At 40.3% G+C, this 24,284-nt stretch overlaps 1 protein-coding gene across 18 annotated transcripts in view; it reads right to left on the reverse strand.

The window, feature by feature from the left end:
- Positions 1-24,284, reverse strand: part of CIT (citron rho-interacting serine/threonine kinase) — a 91,219-nt gene that overhangs the window by 62,798 nt on the left and 4,137 nt on the right. For 10 of the 18 annotated variants that reach the window (XM_090152526.1, XM_090152520.1, XM_090152521.1 and 7 more), the window contains exons 1-9: positions 9,443-9,640; positions 9,209-9,334; positions 8,319-8,460; positions 6,694-6,869; positions 4,896-4,997; positions 4,527-4,669; positions 3,374-3,467; positions 1,867-2,070; positions 312-465 (exon numbers count right to left, since the gene is read on the reverse strand). In XM_090152526.1, coding sequence (XP_090008652.1) covers positions 312-465; positions 1,867-2,070; positions 3,374-3,467; positions 4,527-4,669; positions 4,896-4,997; positions 6,694-6,869; positions 8,319-8,460; positions 9,209-9,304 — 1,111 coding nt within the window. In that variant the 5' untranslated portion in view covers positions 9,305-9,334; positions 9,443-9,640. Of the gene's footprint in view, positions 1-311; positions 466-1,866; positions 2,071-3,373; positions 3,468-4,526; positions 4,670-4,895; positions 4,998-6,693; positions 6,870-8,318; positions 8,461-9,208; positions 9,335-9,442; positions 9,687-24,284 lie in introns of those variants that run through there. The other 8 variants (XM_031592215.2, XM_031592213.2, XM_090152523.1 and 5 more) reach the window with 3 other exon arrangements.

Consider the following 24,284-nt stretch of genomic DNA (forward strand, 5'->3'; position numbering starts at 1 on the left):
TAATCTGAGGAAAGACATGTAAAGGCCATTGTGATTTTCCAGCCTAGTGCTCACAGTAATACAACAGTTGCATCAGAAATTCATACAGAAACATATTAAACCTCACCTTACCATACAATTTTCACCTAAGAGATATCCTATCTAAAAACCAGAACAAATTGTTTTGTTAAAAAACACCTGCTCCTGAACACAGTCCTGTTTCATTACTAACAATGACTCAGATCAAACACGCTTAAATACTGACGCTGTACAGATTTTCACATTACCCAGAAATCAGGAATTGTTTATGAATGCAATGTTACTTTACTTACAGTTACGGATATTATTCCAGTCAATTTTAGAAAAGAACGGATGGCAGCAGAGTCCCTCATAACCCAGCCTTTCCTTTTGCCCACAAAGCAAGCTCTGGATCAGATCAAGAAATTCACTGCTAACTTTCACATCCTCTGGGAACTTCAGGTATCTCTGGGTTAGAAAGAAAAGAATTTCTGCTTAGGAGGAAAACAGTAAGATTCTTAAGTTTCAATATACTAAGATGCGTCAGGCACAAAGCACACAAAGAGGGGAAAAAAACCACAAAACATTGTGGATATTTTCCAAATAGACTTTGATATAAATTTACTATGCTATAGGAAAAATACAGGAATGACCATATCAGACCAGACAAAAAGCAGATCCAGTTCATCATGCTGAACAAGGTGGAATGGTCTTAAACTGAGACAGGGGAGGTTTAGGTTAGATATTAGCAGGAAGTTTTTCACACAGAGAGTGGTGACACACTGGAACAAGTTGCCCAAGGAGGTTGTGGATGCCCCATCCCTGCAGGCATTCAAGGCCAGGCTGGATGCGGCTCTGAGCAGCCTGGTCTGGTAGTTGATGACCCTGCACATAACAGGTATTGAAACCAGATGATCATTGTGGTCCTTTTCAACCCAGGCCATGCTATGATTCTATGATACAGAAGAGTAAAGCAAGACAGATCCACAGAAAATCCTCTCAAACTTCCAGGAATTTAGGATTTTCTGAACCACAGATGATGTCTTCGTATTTGCCAGATCCCAATTCGTTGTTCTTCCATGAATTTGTTTAGTCACTCCTTGTACCCATATAAATGTTTAATAGCTGCAAACAATCATGCTGGGGAGAACTTTGCCACACATGAAGTGTCCTTTTTGGTTTGTTCTGTAGTTGCAGCTGATTACTTTCATCTAACACCTCTAACTCTCATACCAGAAGAGAGAATTATTTCTTTTTGCTTTCTCCCAGCTTTTCTTTCGTACAAACTCCAACCATTTTATATTATTTTTCTTTTTCAGTTACTAAGAATTAAACTAATGTTTCTGTAGATTATAACATCAAAATACTTAAACCCACCACTGGGTAAAGTTGGGATACCTATCCTTTCACACACATGGGGTTTAAGTGTATTTAACTTTCACTTGACATATTAATTATACATTCATTCTATACCCTCAAGTCCTCAGTTCCTCATAGCTGGCCTTTACTTTACCAACCAGAAGCATTTCGTATCATCAGGAAACTTTATCAAATCACCTTTTCAATCCTTCTTCTAGATTATTTTGGAGATGCTACTGTTATAATTGCCAAAAATGGACAAATAAATATTTTTAAATTCATGTATTGCAGATGCTTTTTTTTTTTTGACAGCGATTATAAAAAAAAAAATCACTTCATATTTACAATATGAGGATATATATATAAGATTTTTAGCATTTTATTTAAAGTATACATACGTTATATGAACATGACAAATTAAGAGACATTACCTACCTTTTTCAATTGTAAAAACATTTAGTTCTTAGTTACAGCCTTTTTACCCAGCAACATAAAAGCAATGATCTCTACCTGGAAATTCATGATGTTATTAAAAGTTTTTGCTGAAGTTCCTTCAGTGAATGGAGATCTTCCATAAATCATTTCATACGCAATGACTCCTAAGGACCACCAGTCACACTCTGGACCATAAGAAGCTTTGCCATCCCCATTCAAACCTGTTAACATTTCTGGTGCCATGTAATCAGGTGTGCCAACAGGCAGCTTGGCATTTACCTGGAATAGAAGCAAATACACTCCAGGTGAATTTAGAGCACTTCTGTTCATTGATCATACTAATAAAACTCCCTGAAACAAGAGACACGTTTTCAGCCCTCCAAGTTTAAGTAATTTTAACCAAGACTGATAAGCAAAACACTGAAGTTAGCGTAACAAAGAATTATTAGATATAAAAAAGGAGTACAAATATTAGAGCTGTCACTGAAAGCTGATGTTAAAAGAGCAGCACCGTAAAAAGAACAGTGCTACAGAAAAGTGATGTTTTGAGCAGTATGCATACCTGAGCACTCTGTTATTAATGGGAACATCATAGTTGAAGGTTCAAAAAAAAAGTACCTGTCACATTTAGACACTAATGTTCCCTGGCCTTGTTCCATTCCGTGTCATCCCTACCTTTTTGCCTTGTGTTCAGGATCAGCTAATGTTCAAATTTCATAAATGTTTGGAAAAGGTAATTCAGAAATGAGAACTGCAATAATTTTTTTTCACCGAGTGGCAGAAAAGAGTAAAAGAAAACAGCAGGGATACTAACAGAAACCTGAAGAAGACTGAAAAGATAAGTAACATGAAGGAAAAAACCATACAAGAAAATGCAATGCAGAGGAACACTGACAAACAAAGAATGAGGAAAATAAAGTATAAAGAATCACAATACTGACAAAATGTTATGAGACATGAAAAAATCATAAAACAAGTGAGGAATCTGATGTAAATTTCATATTCTCACTTAGGTCTATTTTAATTGAAATTATCACTTGAAATTGTGTGCAGTTTCCTAAATTTAAAATCATCTTATAACTACAAGCTCAACTTCTTCACAACTATGAATACAGTGTTTTTTGTGAGCAAAGCTGGATTTCAGAATGCTGGAATGTGACTCATTTTAATCAAGAGTTCCTCTGTCTTCAAAACTATGTTACACCTTAGTTACAGCAAACATAATTTTCAGTCCAATTACAAACAATTATAAGTTCACATCCTTCTTTAAACATAATATTTAATACTTGTGAGAATCTCTAGAAGGATGATTTGGTATTGCAGTGTAGCAGCATTGGAAAGTAGACTTGCTTTTACCCTTCTTATATATTAAAACTCAAATAAGCAAATATTCGTCTACTGAGAGCTGCAAAAGATACTCAAGCTTTTGTTTAAAAAGCCTGTCATAACTGGAAAAATGTCATCACAGCTGGATTCTATATTAGACAGGAAAGAAGAAGATATAATCAAGCAACACATATAAAGTTAATTTTCTCTTTTTGACTGTAATATCCATACAAGTCATAGACAAAACTTAAATTACCGTTTTGTTTACTGTCATTTTGGCAGCTGACCCAAAGTCTACCAATTTAATGTGTCCTGTCCGGTCAATAAGAACATTCTCTGGTTTGATATCTCTGGAAGCAAGAAGAAAGCAATCAGTGCCTTTTTGTGTCTTTCCCCAGCGTCACATCTGGACAATAGCATCTCCCTTTTCAGCTACACTCAAGCATATACTCAGCTGCATAAAACCTTAACAATGCATTACTATTTGAGTCTCATTTCCCACTGCTGTTCTGCTTCCAATTAAATATGAAATTGGTCAAATTCGCTTCATCATCACAAGATTCCTTCATCTCATAACTCTTTATAAATATCTAAACTGCAGGAGCCAAGTTCATGGAGGTGGACTCTTTAAGGTGGCAAGCAACAATAGAAGGAGCAATGGGCAGAAACTGGAACACAGGAAGTTTCACACTAACATAAGGAAGTCAGAGTGACTCAGCTTACTCTGTGCACCTTTCAAATCCAGGCAGCCAACTTACATCAGAAAGCCACAATCTATATCTAAATGCAACCATTACAGCTGTTTGGAACATGAAATACTGCGTGACACATCTGAAGTCTCAGAAGTGATGGAATAAATCTTCCTTTAAAAAAAGGACATCTACAAAAAAGGAAATGTACAATTCTACCCATCAATAAATGGGATAAATCAACAATATGAATTAGTTGTAGCCTTCATGCTTTGATATAATTTTTAGAAAATTTTGCAATATTTAATTATTCCAAAATACTATACCACCCTCTTCAACAAGCAGGTACAGCAACTTTAACAATTACATTACTTTCTTGTACTGCTTGGTACTAAAAAAAAATAAGCCTTTGCTCTGGAAAATATTTTTCTATTAAAGATTTTTTTGCCTTTTTTTTTTTTTTTAACTAAGCCTAAAGAAAATATAAGTAATAATATTTTCTTAATATTAGTTTGAAATTTACATCAAAGTTAATGCCTTTATCTGCAATTACAGTTTATGTATGATTAATTTTCTAATCCCCTCTTCTGATACAGCATGTGAAATACTGTCCTTGAAGAGGACGGAATACAAAAAACATGAATGCATCATTCCAGAACACTTGATCTGGAATGATACTGATTAAATACTATGTGTAAGGACAAAGCAGTTATTACCTACCGGTGTACATAACCCATCTGGTGGACACTGTGAATAGCTAGAACCAGCTCTGCAAGATAAAACTGCACCATGCTCTCATCTAGTTGGTCCTCATACCGGTTTAAGAGTGACAGCAAGTCCCCTCCAGGCTGGTACTCCATAACCTTCATGAAATTTTAGAGGAAGAGATACAGTTTATATAATACCAAAGGTATATATAAACAGTTTATATAATACCAAAGGTATTCCATTCAACTCCCCCATATCACACATCAAAGAGTAGCATGGAACACCGGAAAATTTGCAGAACATAGGCACAGTTCAGACACCACACTGTTCTTAAGTATAACAACGTTAACAGCGTTGAATAGAGAAGAAGACTAGCATTACCAAGTAAAGATTTTTCTTGTCTTGAAATGCATATTGTAACTGTGGAATCCATGGACTGGTACTCTGAGATAATATACTGCGTTCTTCCTCAAAAAATGACACCTACAAAAAAAGGAAATGTTCAGTTATATGCTGGTGAGAATGGGCTAGAATACATTAGAATTCTCTGGTTTTAGAAAGACGCAAGTCTGTGCCAAAGGCATTATATAAAAAAAAAAATTGCTTAGAAACCATTAAATACCATTTCCTGGTAACGTGTCCTTTTAAAAAAGTGATATTACTCCTTTGTGCTTTCAGTTCCCTCCCACCTTCTGTTGTCCAGTTTGTTGGCAACTGAATAGTCCCTGAAGAAAAGGTCAGCTCTCCTTTCATACTGGTGAAGTATCTACCAGTTTGGAGTGCAATTGTGACCTCATCTGGATTGGCCCTAATAAAATAAAACTAATCTCAGACAAGAAGAAAAGTTGCTAGGACAATTATAGGGTAGCACCTCACAGCTAATCAATGAGTGGCTTGGGTTGGAAGGGACCTCAAGGATCACCAAGTTCCAACCCCCTGCCACAGGCAGGGCAGCCAACCTTCATACCTAATACTAGACAAGGCTGCCCAGGGCCCCATCCAACCTGGCTTTGAACATCTGCAGGGACGGGGCATCCACAACCTCTCTGGGCAGCTGTTCCAGCACCTCACCACTCTCTTGGTAAAGAACTTCTCCCTGATATCCAACCTCAATCTTCCCTCAATCAACTTAAAACCATTTCCCTTGACCAGCCATTATCTATCCTTGTAAAGACTTGTATTTAGTAATAAATTCATTATAGATATTAAAATACAAGTTTTTTTTAAATCCTGTTTTCACAACTATTCCTTTATTCAGACATAGTGCTGGACAATAAGAAATTACAGAAATACTGATAGTTCATTTAGATTATTTTTCCCTACTTTCACTAACTGTCATCTTGTGGGTAACAACACAGTTTGCTCTTCTTGCCAACCTGTGCCATAGCAGGGTAATTATAGTTTATTTCCATTTCTGACAGCCACAAAGAATGCCGGAAGCTAGAGAATCTCAGGAGCAACTTCACTGCAGCCATATATTGGGAAAAACTAATTTAGATATTGCTGTACAAATTCATGAGACAAATTCACAGACTCTGTCCTACATGTCATCTCTTATCTAGTAGAAGATTAACTTCCATTTCTCAACAAACCTTGGTAGCAACCTTATCATTACCTTGCTGGGACTTTTTTTGTTGTTTGTTTGGGGTTTTTTATTTGTTTTTAAGTTTTCAAGTTACATGTCTCTCAAGATAGCGAGAGGCTCTCCGTAGAATATCAGACACCACAGTTTGCCATCACATCTACTCTTGACATTCTATGTTGCTCTTTAAAATAAAATAAGAACTTAATGAACAGATTACCTGAAAATTTAAGCCATACTGAGTTGTTCATCAAGCTGATCAAAATAGACTCAGTATTTTTTCATACTTTTCATTGTTTCTAGCCTTACAATTTAGATGATAAGCTCTTTGAGACAAGGACTGTTTTCCTGTTTTGCATGGCACCTCTCCCAGTAGATTCATGGTCTGAGACAATGGCTTTTAGACATAGCAAAACTACACACAGTTACACTTCTTCATTAAAATACAAGATTATTCTTCCTATCCCATACTTACATTAAATGAAATTTGTAAATTTATAAAAGATTTATTTTTAAGTATAATAGCAGTAAGAAAAAGAAAATGCCCATCAAATTGTAGTTTATGGTTCCTCTGCCATCACAGAAAAATATACATACGTGCTCCTGTGCCAACAAAGACTCCTTGCTCATCACCTTCATAGCGTACACATCACCAGTAACTTTCTCCCTTACTACTTTTACATCTGCAAAGTGACCACAGCCAACCACACTCTTTACGTCAAAATCCTTCACGCTGGGTTGGAGTTCCCTTAATTCAGCTATAGTCTCTGCATCTATAAAAATAAGACATTTATTTTTAGGTTAGCTAAGTGGCACTTCATAATGAACACAACATCCGCTATGGGGAATAAAACAAAACAACAACAATAAAAAAAACCCCAGAATATAAAGAATTGTTAAATCATTCCAGAATATGCTTCTTAAAAAACAGTATATATAATACTAAAAAAAGACAGTATTAATACATAGTTAAAAGTGAAACATGGTACATACAAAAGAATCAGGAAATGCTAAGACAGTTTCCATAGCAACCATAATTTTGTCCCATTCATCACGCCATAGGCTGATAGCCTCTTTTGTTTCTAATTTCTTTCCAGCTATCCCTTGCCAATACAAAGCACATTCACTAAATATGAGGGGTTTAGGCAGTCAAGTTGTGCAAGTCCAGAGGCAGGGTTCAGTCCTCTGCCTGTGGGAGGCACTAGTCCATTGTCTAACAAACAACCATAGGCATTTCTTTCAGAGGTTACTTTAGGTTTCCCATTGAGGAGTCTCAACCACTGTGCACCGTGACAGATAATTGATCTCTGTAGAGCATTCTAAAAATTCTTCATACTCTATCAGACAACTATTCTCAACTAAAAACTGCCGGTTGGAACTTTACAAAGAGCATGATAAATTACTGTTTACCCAGTTTTTTGTGTTTCTTAACAGAAAGGTTGATTAAGTTTTTTTGTTTAAGTATTTGAACACTTTTTCAATATTTAGTCCTACCTGATTAATCCATCTGGAATTATTTCTGAAGTACAGGATTGCTACTTTAAAAAGTTACACAAGGCAAAATATGGATAAAACGTGGAATTGAAACTACTACTTCACACTGAAAGAACCAAGTATTAGCAAAATAATTCCTATGGTTTTTTTTTTTTTTTTTGGTCACCTGTCTTGCTTTCAACATCATTCTATTGCATGTACTTGGAACATTATGCAGCATTAACAAAAAATACTTCTTCAACTAGAAACATAATACAGCCTAGGAGAGGTGAACATTAGAGTCACAGAATCATAGAATCATTGCAGTTGGAAAAGACCACTAAGATAATCTAAGCCAACTGTCAGTGGCATCCCCACCACACCCAATAACCACATCCCCTCAGTACTACGTCTCCACAGTTCTTGAACACCTCCAGGGACGGTGACTCCACCACTGCCTGGGCAGCCTGTGCCAGTGCAGCACCACTCAGAAGAAATTTTTCCTGATATCCAGCCTGAGTCACAGCACTTCAAAAGCCACTTGCAATCCGCCTTTCTGGACCTAAATAAAGTTTAGTAAGATGCCAACGTTCCCTTTGCAATATTGAGTCAGCCCACAGAAAGCGAGATGCAAGTCCTACGTTACAATCATCAACAAATTTAAGCAACTATAACATGATTTAAATATTCAGGTTCTTAACGACTATCTTTTAAAACAACACCTAAAAACTACTCCAAGGAGCACTTACACTTCTTGACAAAGTTGCCTACGTGTTTGATTTTCATTAAAGCAGGGTTTCTACATTCTTCAAAAAGAGCGAATAAAGAATCGAGGATGCCTTCCCGGGAGAGAGGAGACATCTGCTGTTGAGTCACAAAGAGTGGCTTCCCCTGGAATAAAAAAGAAGCAACAGCAGATGGAGTCTCAGACAACAATGAAAAGCCCCAAATCAATAACATATGTATAGAACAGATTATATATTATTCATTTAAAAATCACTATTTTAGAGATTAGACAAATAACGCAAAAGCATGAGGTAAACATATCAACTCAGGACTTCTAAACATAATGGCTGTTACAGGTACTTTACCTTTAGACAAAGCAATCTTCTAAAGGTGGTTAAAGCTCAGATCTCAGCTTTCTTGGATCTGTCTACAACCACTGATGGCTCTGATCCGACTGCTTGTCCTTGACATCGCACCATATGTTTTATTCATGGTTCAAAAGCAATCAGCATCAATATTAGCTCCAGAAGGAGAAGCTGTTGCACCTCAGAGGATCAAACAACAGCTGGCTGCGGAAATTCATCTCGTGACAGACTCTCAGTTTTACCTCCCATGGAAAGGATGTGGATTAGAAGACACAGAATGCAATATTCCGTCTTTATGTGGGAAAATCCACTCATATTAAAACGTTACCAGATGTACAACTCAACTTTGTGCAAATGACACATGAACTCTGAACTTTAACAGCTGATCTCCTTCCTTTACAAAAAAAAAACCACAAACAAAACACCCACAGTTGTGCTCTGAGATCCACACAAACGAGAGCTGGGCTGTGGTACACCTGAGATGGACACAGACAAACCTGAGCTGAGCAGAGCCAACAGCAGACAGGTGTTTGCAGGTTTTTTTTTACCTGAAAGAGCAGATTGAGGCGAGAGGCACGGCTGGCAATGGGCTCCATAGGACCCGTGTCAGCCGTGGTGCGCGCGCTGTGCTTGAACTTCAGCATCCCGGCAGTCTATCTCGTATAAAAGGGCACCTGAAAAAAGGAGAGGCATTTGAGCGAGGGACGTTGACTAGAAAAATAAAGAAGCTGGGAGGAGAACCTAAGCTGCAGGTGTATTTCCATAGAAACAAAGGTTATTACAACTGGATTGCCGAGAGCGTTCAGAACATCGAAACGATCGCGTTTCCTCAGAACGGCGGTAGGTAGAGAACAGAACCCTCCCGGCAGAGCCCGAGCACCGCTGTTTGCGCGTCACGGAACGGCCGCCCGCGCTCCCGCCTCGCGTCCCCTCAACGCCGGCAGCGCGAACCCCGACTTTACCGCCATCCAGGTTTGAACGCGGCCGGGGCGTGACCTCGTGACCATCACTTCCGGCGGCGCGCCCCGCTCCCTCTCCTCAGCCAATCGGGAGGCGCGGCCCGGCGGAAGTGCGGTGCTGAGGGGACGCGGCCTCTGCAGAGGCGGGTAACGGCTGTAAGAGGCGGCCCGCCCTGCCCGCCGCAGAGCGACACTGGGGAGGATCGCGGGGCTCCCCAGAGCCCGGCGGAGTGAGGAAAAGGAGAGCCCTCAGCGCTCGGGCAGCGCCCTGCACACCTAGCGCGTGTGCTGCCTGCCCTGTAGCATATTTATTTTTGTTCTTCTCCCAGCCCGTTGCAGAAATGACTCATTCTGTAATAGCTGGGGCCGCAGCCGGTTCAGCTGTAGGCTGGACGTCATAGCTGGCAGCTGCGAACTGCCCGCTAGGACTGCCAGAGGGGAAATAAAAACGTTTTCAGCAGCTTTAAATTTTCAGGTTTAAAATACTCGTTTGACCTTCCTGTCCTTTTTGTGACGTGTGGCCAATTTTATTCGTGTCTAGGATAATGAGCTTTCAAATGGAGCGGCGCCAGCTCGGCCTCATCTTCAAAGCAGCGACGTGCCATCCATCAGAATGCTGAGTTGGAATGCAGCATGACCTTGTTTAGCAGCAGAGCGGTAGCAGTGATGTCAGTGGAGAGCAGCAGTGTGAAACGTTGGTCCTGTATGCACACGTAGATATGGCATGGTTATGCAAAATGCAGGCTGCCATTGCAAAGTGCTCCTTGTGTCTTGGCAGGATTTGATCTGGTAATAGGAATCTAAACGATAGCGTTCTTCTCAAATAACCAAGTTGCTATATAGTGACTTAACACGTCTTGCTATCCAGCAGTCATCTTAGTTATACTGATACTGGCTTGACATCTAGCCATAGACTGGTGTCTTGATTACATTATGGCTTTATACAAGTCATTTTTTACAAATCTGTGCTTCATACTACCTCTTCCACTCTACCTCTAGAACAATGACATTTTTAGTGTATTTCTCACCTCAAAGTTACATATTTGGGCTCATTTCAAGTTATTAAGCCTGAAAGAGCTTTTAAAAACCTAATTTACTGTCTACCACATACACTGCCAATTTGCTTTTTGGATTCCGCTCAGGACACTGTCATTGCCTATATCCCATCCACAACTGCAAAGCATAAGAGTGATCAGCTCTGAAAAAGAAGTGCACCAAAGAGTTTCCTTTTCATAAATTGTTCAGTCTTCATGCTAGGGCATTTTAGTAAGATACCACACTGATATTTAGAACTCCATCTTGTCTAAAGATTTTGGGCAAGTCTCAGTTGTCTGCCATCCAACCACAGAGGAGAACTTAGCACTTCTTTACTTTCCCCTTCTCTAGCCTATCTCTTGTAAATGACAAAAATCACTGATAAATAGCTACACTATTTCTGATGCCACTTGGGAAGTTATCATATCTGTTCATCAGTTTAGATTTAGCAAATGGGGAAGCAGCAAAGGTTTCTTTCTGACAGATCATTTCTATATTGTGTTCAAGTTACAAGGTGTGTAACACTCCTTTCTTACGTGTGGGCTGGCATAGAACACCAATCCACAACCCGGCTGAGCAGACGGGTCATTAAATCTTTTACCTCATCCTCATTAGGCTGCCCTTCTCCTTCTGCAATGAGAACACTACCTCTGGGTGTCCCACACAAAAGCCTGGATTTGTTAGACCAGCCAAATAAGTTGCACAGCCCTGCTTGGCTAACAAGTCTGCCTGTTGGATAACTGTTCTCTCCGCTGCCCAGGAGGTTATACTAAAGTATGTTTCATGTTTATAACTTAATTTTCCCTAATAAATGTGTCCTTGCTTTTGTACTGTTGAGTGCCTACAAGAAAGGAAGCCGGCATTCATTGGGACAGATTCATTTTTCTTAATAAAGCGGGTGAGGGCTCAAGTTAGATGAGCTTCCTTCAGTAACATCCTTCAACACATACTTTTGCTAGAAGCAGCTGTGATCACATAAGCAATACAGATTACATATTTACTTCCATGTTGCTGTGTAAGATACTCACGTAAACAAGAATGTATACTTATGAAATAAAACATAGCAAAAAACACAGTTGTGTCTAAACTTATCGAAACGTTAGGGGAAAAAAAAAAAGATGAAGTGATGGAGGGTGTTGAGGAGGCAAAGAAAAGCAGCGCAATTTCAGTAATAAAACCCATTTCTGATATCTCAGGTGAAAAATACATAACCTTCCAAACCAATATGTATTTCATTTTCCTTTAAGTTGGAGACCTGAAGTCTCTGAGTGAAAGTGATTCCCTCCATACTTCTGATTTTTGAGCACGAGCAATCTACGCCTATCTAATATGCCTAACAGCAAAGTTACACATCACTTCTTGATCTCATCAACTACTCCAGTGAATAACCTCACTTAACTAAAAGGATCATGAGGAAACCTGCAATTGTACAAAACAAGGGGTTATTCCCTGCAGTTAAATGAATAGGTCATTCAAAAACAAACAGTGAATAACTCTATGATTTTCGCTAATCAGGTCTCACTATGGTGCTCAACGTGTTTCAACATCTTACCAGGCATTGAACTGGGTATCATCTGTTTGGTTTTTTTTTTTTTTTAAATAAAAGTAGGGATTTCCCTTTAATTCCTCAGCCAAAATTTCCTCCCTCGTGCTGTTGTATAGTGTGCCAAGGTGACCATGTCGCATATATATACAAAAGCAGAAGATCAGACAAGCAAGTATGCTAACTTTTCACCAAGAACCTGATGCTCATTCTTATCCAAACCAGCATATTTTAATGGACAGAGAGATGCCAAATCCCTTTCTAACACCCAACTGGCTGTGAACTTCTGTATGTACAGCAGCATTATTCTTAAGTGCCTTCATCTATAGAGCAGCAAGACTCTTGTGACCGTTCCCTGGAAACTAAGTTCCTCAGACTTACCAATGGCAAGAAGGTAAGAAGAAGGCTTGTGCATCACAATTCTAGGAGCTGAGCATGATGAAAAAACTCCTCTCTCTTGTCTTACCTCAGAAATCTGCTGTTTCCAAATCTTAATGCTACTCCATCCACACAGGCTGGTGTCAATTTGTAATCTAAGCTTCCAGAGCACGTGGATCAAATAAATAGATCCAGTTTTTGGGTGACTTTTTGTTATCGTTAAATGTTGTGGCTGACCTTGAACCTAGCTGATCCATATGCATATTTTGATATGTACGCATTATTCCATCTTAGCTCTAGGCCTTTCAATAACCCAACAGTATTTAAAAGATATTCTAATAAACCAAGATCTATTTTTTTTTACCCTAGACTTAACCCTGAGCACAGCTGGGTGACCACTTTCTGCATCAAAATAAAGCTTTGAACTTAGCTGATGTGTGTTCTGTCTTCAACCCTCAATAACGAGTAGCTCTCACCATTGATTATTGGGACCTAAATAATGCTTAGCTCCTTGGCAGATTTTTTCCACTTTGTTTTCCCAGACTATTACAAAATATCTAACTCAGCTGCAACAGACATGCACACCTATAGGAAAAATACATATTTGCACAGTACATATTGAAGAATAACAGCTATGGAAGAGGCAAGTAACTTCCTTTCCAGAGAAAGCTAGGAAGGCAAAGAGAAATAATCCCTAGGAAAACAATTACATTGTCTTTCCTCTGCAGTACTTTTAATTTCCTCTTTGTAATTTTTGGAAAAAGACCACTCTGCAATTATTCTCCTAGGATAAGCAGAAAGGAAATGAAACTTTAGGACACCTATATGGTTTTCTTGGTGTTTCTTCCCTACACTTCCTCTAGAAATTAGATACTGAGGTACATCTGATAATATTCTTCAAGGTTATTCTGACTGAAATACTGAAGGCCTTTTTTTGTTTGTATTAGCAATGTGCTCACGTATTATCTAAGTTTATCTTCATTACTTTTTTAATACAGTGTTTCAGTTTTCTTTATATTTACACAAGTAGAATCCATTAAAATAATGTTTTAAATAAACATGGTAGCCTTCCTGTTGGTTACACAGCCATCATCTATATGCTTAATTATTTAATAAAAGGCAAACAGATACCTGTGATGCTCTTCACACCTAATCCTTCAAGCAGCATTCAGTGATTTTGCCCACGCCACCAAGCTCTTCTAACATTACAGCCCTATGCTGAATCTCTCTTTAAAGCCAAAACAGAACCGTGCTGTTCTGGTGTGACCAAACTGAAATGGTAACTGAGTCACCAGCAATCCTTTTTATAGGCAACCTAAGCATTTGTAGAGGCAGCTATGTGGGGATCTCAGAACAATAAGGACTACCTGCATCTGAGATCTGTAGCCAATATTCCAAGCAATGCTGCCCTACTCTTCTCTGGAAAGCGTGATCCCTACTCTTCTCTGGAAAGCGTGATCCCTACTCTCAATTAATCAGCTTGCTCACAGCCTGATTACTAGAGAAAAAGGGATTTTCTAAGGAAAAAAGCCAAAATTCATGAGGCACTTATATAGAGAATAAAGTCTGTACAGTGCTCAGGAAAGCATCTTTCACTGCTAATACCCACAAAGTGTGTATCTGTCTACTACTGACATCACCACAACACTGGGGAGCCTTATTACATACTTAGAGGTGAAGAGCTGGTTGTAAATTTCTGATGTCAGTCACATATAGGAAAGAATTTGTTATTTTTTTTCCTTTTTTGATAAAGTTTGTGTTAAGGCAGTTGAGAGAAGCTGGGCTGAGAAAATAAGATTATATTCACTTCTGAATGCTGTTCCCACCTCGAGCACTCAGGAGAAATTTATACTAGAAAGATGTTTAAACACTTTTGTCCTTTTATTCCTGAGCCTCACTCTTGGCTACAAGTTTCACATCTCTCTTGTGGTTAAATGCATATTTCTTATGGTTAAATAAAACATTATCTTTTCTAACTTTGCAATTGCACTGATCAGCACTTTCTCATTCAGTTGTGTGACCACAGCTTACATTCAAATCTATTGTTAGATTCTGGAGATTGCCATCTTAAAGCCAGGGTGTCACCTGTCCCTCTCTTTCCTGCCCACTGAATGATTTGCAGTATTACTTTAAGTTGCCCAGTGGAAATCTCCCCAAACTGCACTCAACTGAGTGTTGTTCAGCCCTAAAACGTACTTTATTTTAGCACTGTATGAAATTGAATGAGAAATGAGAGAACTCTTATGCCAAATCTGATGGTGTCAGACTTTTTTTTTTTTCCTTAATAATGAAACTATTACTTCAGTAAGGCTTCATAGAGGTATTTTGCACAACTGCTACCTTAAAACTGTAAAAGAAGCCTCATGTTCGTAGAGAAAAGAACATCTTATATGTAGGTTGCTCAGAAAGTAATGCCTCCTGATATTTCCATAGGAACTACAAAAAAGAGCACTATTTGATAAAGCAAATTCTCAGCTACAAAACACTGTTTTTCAACAGCCACCACCACTATCTGTATGTTTTCACCAGCGATGACACAGAGTCTACAAGTCACACTCACCAATGGATACGACCCACTGTCACCACTGCTGAAATGCACCACCCACCACCTCACTGGTAGATCTCCATAAACGTTCAGCAAGCATCAATGAATGTCAGTGGGTGCCTTTTTCTCACATGGGGAAACTTAATTCCATGCTTTTTCTTCACGCGCACCTCCATGTCAGACACCGTTTTGTCAGAATGCTCCTCTGCTCCAGAGCAGCAACAGAACATAGAATCACAGAATTGCCAGGGTTGGAAGGGACCTCAAGGATCATGAATCTCCAACCCCCCTGCCACATGCAGGGCCACCAACCTTCCCGCCTAATGCTAGACCAGGCTGCCCAGGGCCCCATCTAATCTGACTTTGAACACCTCCAGGGACGGGGCATCCACAGCCTCTCTGGGCAGCTGTTCCAGTACCTCACCACTCTCTCTGTAAAGAATTTCCCCCTGACGTCCAACCTAAATCTCCCTTCCCTCAGCTGAAAACCATTTCCCCTTGTCCTGCTGTCACTCACCCTTTCAAAGAGTTGATTCCCCTCCTGTTTGTAGGCTCCCTTTAGGTACTGAAAGGCTGCAATGAGGTCACCCCGCAGCCTTCTTTTCTCCAGGCTGAACAAGCCCAGCTCCCTCAGCCTGTCCTCATAGGGGAGGTGCTCCAGTCCCTTGATCATCTTTGTGGCCCTCCTCTGGACCCTCTCCAACAGCTCCCTGTCTTTCTTGTACTGGGGGCTCCACACTTGGACGCAGTATTCCAGATGGGGCCTCACAAGAGCAGAGTAGAGGGGAACAATCACCTCCCTGTCCCTGCTGGCCACCCCTCTTCTGATGGAGCCCAGGATACCATTTTCCTTCCAAGCCGCAAGGGCACGCTGCTGGCTCATATTAAGTTTTTCATCTATCCAGACCCCCAGGTCCTTCTCCACAGGGCTGCTCTCACGGACCTCTCCTTCCAGTCTGTAGGGATGCCTGGGATTCCTCCGGCCCAAGTGCAAAACTCTGCACTTTGCCATGTTGAACCTCATCAGGTTCACCCGGGCCCACCTTTCCAGCCTCTCGAGGTCCCTCTGAATGGCATCCCTTCCTTCCACCGTGTCGACCGCACCACTCAGCTTGGTGTCGTCAGCAAACTTGCTGAGGGTGCACTCGATTCCATCATCGATGTCATTGATAAAGATGTTAAAGAGCACCGGTCCCAAGACAGATCCCTGGGGGACGCCACTCGTTACCAGCCTCCACCTGGACATAGAACATAGTGGGATATTGGTGGGAAGGTTCAGCATCTACTGCTGTACCACCAACATCTGCCTCTGATGTGGGCCAACAGCATAAAGTAGGTTACTTTCAGAGCACCCTTGTGTCACTGCACACACGGCACAGTTGGGTCCCAGCAGTGGAGGCAGAAGAATACAGAAGATTCTCCTTAGGGCAGGCAAGAACGAGAGCCTGCAGGAAAGGAGTGCACCTGGGAACATGAGAAGTGAAAGCACCTTCAGCCACGTGAAATTAAGCTTTTTCTTTCTCGTAATTTGTCCTCCACATTCTTTTATATATTTACCATAAAGCAAGTATATCATTACTTAGTGCACAAATAATTTTTAGATGTGGTAAAAAGCAAATGATCCTTGTCATTCCTCAGCTTCAGGCTTCCTTTGTGCTATTATGGGAACACCCCTGATTTCAAAAAAAAAAAAATTATTCCATGGAAAGCAATTTATTAAAGCTCACGATCTGCCAAGACACATGAATATTGATGGGCTCACATTAGCACCCCTGCAATAGCTAGCAACTAAATTTGTCATGACATAATGGGAATTGTGTGTTGCAGAGCAACAAGTGACAGGCTCTTAATTAAAGCAAAATTGACAAAGCATCCGAGCAATTACAATAAACACGCTGTTTTGTTTTAAATGGAGCTAAAGAACCACTTGCATACTTTCGGTGACATGGAAAATAAGATAATATTGAACTCTTTTAGAAGATAAAGCCTCGAACAGTACAGGTACAGTTTATCATCTGGAAATTGCAGATAGCAACAAAATAATTACCCCGGAATTTAAATACGGTAATTGTGTACACAATGGTCACACCTAATTATGTTTTACCCAGATTCCAAAGGATAATATGAACCATCTTTATCAGGAAGGTATGAAATTCAGTTGAGAGCACAGTGATTAGCAGTTTAACCTTAATTTGGTCCTAAGACAAACGAATTCTAGTGGTTCAAAGGAGGACTTTTCCTTGCTCTAAATCAATAAATCCACGTGAAAGACACCACGACAACAACTTACTTGCTTGGGGGATGGTGATAAGTGCTTCAGTGCCACGTGCTGTGCTTCCATTCAGAAACCTGGCATTCCTCACCTCCCTGTGGTCCCGATTTGTGTTGAAAGAAGTTCTGACTCAATCCAGTCCACGTGCTATATTCAAAAACTGGAATTCCAACCACCATCAAGGGAAAGCACCCCCAAAAGATTAATTCTGCCTTAATATCATTAGCAGGCTCTTCCTTTGTTGATCTCTATTGTTGAGATCAGGCAGAAACAGTGGCCAGACAGACATCTCCACATCCAATTCTGATGAGTAGCAGAACAGCACATCCCCATAAATCTGTGTGGCTGACTTCCAGAAAGGTGGAAGAGTGAGAATTTAGGGAGATGGCGTTGAAAGTGAGTCGTGTATTGCTATCCCACTGTGAGTTTAGAAAGGATGGATGTGGTTACTGTTTGGAATCTCATGGAATACATTGGGTTAGATTGATGCGTGAGGAGTTCCAAGGCCTGTTATGTAAAAGCAAAACAAAACTACTCACTCATACCTATAGTATAACAAATACCTTCAGACTTAAGCATCAAAATTAAGTGTTAAAATAGATTTATTTTTTTTTTTAAAGTAAACCTGCTAAAGTGACGTAAATTCTTTTGAAGTGCCTCGTTACTAATTGTGGTGAATTAATCTAAGACATAACGGTAGACTTGACTTTCTCACATAACAGAGCTTAAAAGCAGCTCTAATTTTTAATCTTTCAAAGATTTATTCCACCTATGGCAGTGACCAACAACCTGTGCACAGCAGCTGTGCAGGATGGTGGCAGGACGAACAGAGTATAAAAGAGCAACAGCAGCAGTCGTTCAGAGTAAAAATAAAAGCATCAGATGTGTCAATGACAGCTTTAATGTAGAAGGACTCTTCCAGGTAAGACTAAAAGGAATTCGGTTCTGATTGCCTGTCTATTTTTTAATTTGGAATCACGATTTTGGTACTTTACAGATTTAAGATGTTCTTGCTCTGAGTGGGTGTGTTCATTCCTGCCTTGAAGAAATCAGCATGGCAGCCTACATGTTACTTTATTTAATTCTTCTAGAATTAGTTCTATACTGTTTGCTTGAAGGCCAAGAAATATTTTACAGTAATTATTGTGGAATTCTGATATTTAAGCAGTTTTCCATTATAAGAATTGCGATGACAAAGGATTAAGAGAAAGCAGTGACAAAGGGTGAGGCAATTTAACGTTCAAATAGGGATTGAATGACAATTGCAGGCTGTGCTGCAGGTCCAGCTGCTGTTGGCCTGACTCACGTTGCTTTCTTACACTTCTACATTTCTTTTGCTGTTTGGCTACAAGACCAAATGGAAAGGGAAAAAAAAAAAATAGTGGGAGATGGTTGCAGTGCTGCAGTGTTCACAGTCTTCCAAGAAGTTGCATTTAGCCATTTTTAACAGATGGGTGAATATTAAAATACTGGCTTTGAAAGAAGAATGGAAACTCCAGATAAAAGAAGAGCTTCTGTAGAACAAATGTTTCTTGTGATAGAAAAGAATTAGGAATGCTTTTCTTAAGGCACTGCAGATGGACTTCCTTCTTAGGTCTTGAAAATTAGTGTTTAATTAAAGGCGTTTCTATGCTTGTGTTTCAAATTCCTCTGTAATTGAGAGAATCGTGGAAGTTCAGACCTAGAATATGTTCCACCTTCTGCTCATTCCATCACTCAGCCATCCAGTTTTCCTTAGAGCAATGAAAAGTCCTGGGCATTGATACTCTGAAACTTGAAATGGATCAGAAGCCACATTTATGAATTGTCCCAGAGGGTGAAAACAGCTCATAGCAATTACTTTCTTGGGAACAAAGACAGAGGTGCAGATTTGTTGGGCCATATTAATAGTACACTCATTAAACCTTATTATCATGAAACAAATCAGTCAGCATTTCATATCCAACAATTATTAGAAAAAAGCCCAACAGCCAACCTCAAAATGGCAAATAAAAATGACAAAAAGCTTTAGACTAAGGAACTGTGATTTGCTAACAACCCTTCTAATGCTGACCACTGGCTGCTACCTAAAATCCTCCATAAGACAGCAGGGAAGGCTGATTTCTGCATCAACTCAGTCCACCATGAAAATAGCAACAGGTATTTGGAGATGAAGGTTTTAGAATACTAGATTCTGGAATAAAAGAGTGTTTTCATGCTGGCTGTACAGTTCATTTGTCCTCTATCCTCTCAGTATTCTGGGTTTCTTTGAGATGCCTCTTAGTATGCCAGCAAGAAAAGATGATCCATCTCCTTGTTAGTGTCAGTAAGCACAGCTATTCCTCCACTGAAAAGAGCTCTTAAATCCTAAGCTGGATTCCTCAATGAGGAGGCACAGCCACAGCAATGCTGGCAGTACCAACAACAAGCGAGTGCTAAAGGATGGCTGTTCCTCAGCCTGTCTTCCCACCTCTTGGATTTCCTCCTGGGCAAAAGCACCATCCAGACATTCAAAAACAGGATATTTATAAATCATGAGAGGCATAAAAGGCCTGCTTCAGCACCCTCTTGTCCAATACCCAGCCGAGGTACGAACAGGAGGCCACGCTGCATCAATCAGGAGTCCCAGCAGATCAGAATATGGCAGCTGCTAAATAACATTTTTCTTCCCTGTCAACTCTCTTGTCAGGAGCCACTTGTGCCCAAGCTGCCCATAAGCTGTGGGCTGTTGGTAGATCGATGCTCTCTCGCATCGTTTGCTCAGTGCTCCGTGCCAGAACCACGGGACTGCAGGACTTCAGTTGTAAAAAAACAATCAATAAACCCGGGCAGCTTGCGATGCTTGGTGACAAATTCTCACTGCTATATTTTCATTTAGACAAAAATAGCCAACACCGTGCTTGCATGCAAAAAGTCATCTGCTACTTATCTAATGTGTAATTCAATAATTCCTATAATTGATCTCCATTGACAGTTTATGCAAGCTCACTCACCCACACTGCACATATTGTGCTTCCTGACATAATTCCCAACATAGACTGTGATATTTCAACAGAGGAAGCTTGTTAAAGCGGGTCAAACAAAATAAAGAATCGGGATCTGCTGCAAGTCCTTCCCGCTGTCTGCCTTTTCACCTCCCCCTCATCCAAACCCCCTCCAAACAAAAAACCTGTTGGTAATTTTTTAACGGGTCAAAAAAGCAAAAACTGCCATTTTGTTACCTGTTGGTGGGTTTCAAAAGAAAAATAAGTCATTATTTTTTCCCTGGACACCAGATTATTGTTGTTGATCAGACGTAACTGCCAGTCTTTATTGTTTCCACATGGTTTGATGTTCCCTGGAAGTGCCATATATGCCTTAATGATACGTGGAATTAAAAGAATTCTAAATCAGTTCCCAACTAATGAGATGCTATTTCTGAGATAGGCCAATAAAGGATATTTACTCTCCCACAGACAAAGCAAAACAAAAATTATGGCATTGATAATGGGTCTTCAGGTGTCTGAATGAGGGATATCTAATTTCAGGAAACACAAGTAATAGATCCATTTCCACTTACAATAATTGTAAATAAAGAGGAACACAGTGTTTCTGTTTTATAAACACAATTACTTTGCCTGCATTCTCCTACCCTTCCAAAAGGCTCTTTTGCTCCAAAGAACTGAGATACAGGAAGAGCTTAATGGAGCATCAGCTGATATAGAAAATGAACGGCTGCAGAAACCAGGCAAAGTTGAACAGCAGAATATTAGGAATGTATATATACATATTTAGGAGAAATTTCTTCTTTGAAAGAGTGGTCAGGTGCTGGGCCAGGCTGCCCAGCGAGGTGGTGGTGTTGCTGTCTGTGGAGGTGTTCAAGAAACGTTGAGGTGTTGTACTGAGGCATGTGGCTTACTGGGGAAATGGTGGTGGTAGGTGAATGGTTGCACTGGGTGATCTGGCAAGTCTTTTCCAACCTTCTATGATTCTATACCAATATATATCACACACCTTTGGTTTAACTTTCTGCAAATACAAAGAAAACTTCAGCTTTTTAAACAAAGCTCAGAGACAGACTCTTCTCCAAGGATTCCATCATTCCAGATTTTCTTGTCAACTTTAAAGACCAACGCTACAGCACCTGAGCAAACGACTCCTTCAACCTCAAGCTTTTCCCCCATTAGCTGGAGGTAATCTGCTGGGGTAATTACCAACTGTGCAGCTGAATGACTGTCCAATTTCTGATGGCTATGGCACTTCACCTCATTGAGCTAGTAAGTCATCAGGAGAAAAAGGGAAGCAACCAAGGGTGACCTGTGTGCAGAGGCAATAAGAAGTCACAGTAGCTTGCTTTTACCATACCCACAGCAAGGGGCTGGGGAGGTTTCTGCTCAGAAGGCTGTTGGTATGCTCCAAAGAATAGCATAGTATTTCACAAGCTCTGCAGACATATCATTTTATATAGAAGCATCTTTTTCCCCCCCACAGAGAAACTTCCAAAACACTGAACAAACAAAAACACCTCAAGGGCAAAGCCATAAATAATTCTGTTATTGGTATATAGGTTACCCTTTAGGAATAAAAAAAATGGAGTGACATTGATACACCACGTATCTTACCTATCACCAACAACAAGTAGCACAAAACTGACCCAAGAAATAGCAAGGATTGGTAGCTTTGGGCCAGACTGTGTGGTACAGGTGAGTCACACAGGCTCATTTGGTAGGAGTGTTCAAGCAGCACTTTAGGAATTAGCTGCCTCCATCTCTCTTCTGGCCTTTTTCAGCTGAAGTTTCTTCACTTAAGTGTAAAATCTGGGAGATAGTGTGTATTTCTCCCTGCAATGTCCTTGAATCAAAGCAGCGAGGAGCAATATAAACGTTAATGAAGTTCTTCATAAAGGACTATATCTGACACTTCAGAAGACTTTTGAAGCCCCTTCTCCTTCCCATCCAACCAAACTGACTTCACCTGGTTCTAAACATCTTGCCACGCAACATGCTGGAAGCTTTAGGAATCAGCCTGATCTCCAGGAGATGGAGAACCACACTCCAAAGCAGAAGACATACAAGAGAGCAGTCAGCCTAACCAGGCTCTGCTGGAGAACCCGAGTTGTTGTAGATATACATCAGTCTGTCTGCATCTAAGACCAAAGGCTGTCAAGCGAGCAAAACATGTGCCTGATTTCTACATCCTTTCACAAGCCAAAGTGCTCATCAATCCCACTGAACAATATTTGGCCTCGTGTTTGTCACATCTGCCTTTTGCCACGTTGCAGGTCACACTGCTGTCACACACCCCATCCCATGGGAGAAGTGGGCTGTGAGCTCAGAGCAGAGCTGCACTACACGTTCGTGAATGTCATTTCCAATGTGACTGAGCTCACCCAGCCTTTGCAGACAGGAAAATATTTAAAATAGGAAACAAGAATAGAAGGTACTTTATTAAGGTAACATTCCTACCTGAATTTCACCCCCACATAGCTCATGAGTGGGTGAGTATTAGATTTAAGCAGTTAACTGAATGCTGAATATGTCAGTGACAAATAGGGTCTATGCACTCCCTAAAACATCTCAGTGTGCAGAGCAATAATATGGGAAAGGCAGGGTAGAAAGACAAAGGAAACTTTTAATCTTCGGATTTATTTTTAGGTCATCTATTGAATGAAGCTTTGTCTTTTCCCTCTGACACCCCACCACGCAGCAGAGCAAAGATCCATCAACCCAGAGCATCACAGCTTTCTTCGTGGTGCTGCTTTTTTCACTTAATGCGGTTAGCTAATTAGATCTCCTCTGATCAGTCATTGAATTACTGCTTCAAGAAGGCATTACAATCCAATGGGAGTGCCTCACAGCATTTGGATGCTTTGATTTTTCTGTCTTAACTCATTTACAGCTAGTGTGAACTAGGTCCTCCCAGCAAGAATACAGAAATACTTCTTTTAAATTACAAGTGATTTATCTCACAATTTAATAAGTGACCAATGAAGCTATTGTAATACGGTTTCTTTCCTTCCCCTCTCCTTTTTTGCATGTAAGGAGAATCTCTTCCATGTTTTCCATGCCTTTTATGTTTTGATCTCAAGCTCTTCCAGCCCGCAGCCTCCTCTCAAGCTTGTGTTCCATTCAGCTCTTTTAATACCATCAGCATCACACACCTGTGACTTCAGCTGTGGTTACAGCTTTTCCTTCCTTCATCCTCAGGAGTCCACCTCAAGAAATAAAGTTCTCAGAAAAGCCTGATGGCAGCACGTGTGTCATACAGGGACATTTGGATGCAGCCGTGACAGCCACACATGCATGGTGTTGTGACTTCCTGGAATACACAGGCCTGCTGGCCCCACATGCTGAGGTGTCTCCCCTGGTGCTGCAGTGCAGTGAAGGCGAGAGGAACAGATCCTAAAGCACTCAGAGCATCCCTACTAATTCATTTTTAACGTCACCATAAAGCAGTGACCTCTGGCTTTGCACAGTGCTGTACCGAGTTCCTACACTAACAGCATAGCAGGAAAATGAGAGAGCTTCCAAAGTTATGCTCCTCTTAGCGATGCAAAGCACCAGATAGGGAGAAAATATGCTCCCCCCCCCCCCCCCCTTTTCTTTTGAGCAGTGGAAATGATGGAAAATAATTTACTTTTTAATCCCAAAGAATGACATTTGCCAGATGCAGGCGAGCTGAACAGTGCTACAGAAAGTCCTGCAGCTGCCTCTCCATAAGGATGGTGCAGTCTGCAAGTAATTAAACAGAAGCCAATATCCATAATTCAATGATATGTCTCAGCTATTATTTGGCAATTTTTCCCCCCTCTTGCAGTCTTATACATAACTATGAGCTTAAAATGGAAATTACTCATACTGAGCTTTATTTCATTGTAAAATATTCTCATACGGCAACACGCAAAGAAAACAAACCTCTTCTCCTGCCAGCCAGG

The sequence above is a fragment of the Phasianus colchicus genome, chromosome 18 (genome assembly GCF_987193195.1).
Source record: "Phasianus colchicus chromosome 18, bPhaCol1.hap1.1, whole genome shotgun sequence".
NCBI classification, from domain to species: Eukaryota; Metazoa; Chordata; class Aves; order Galliformes; family Phasianidae; genus Phasianus; species Phasianus colchicus.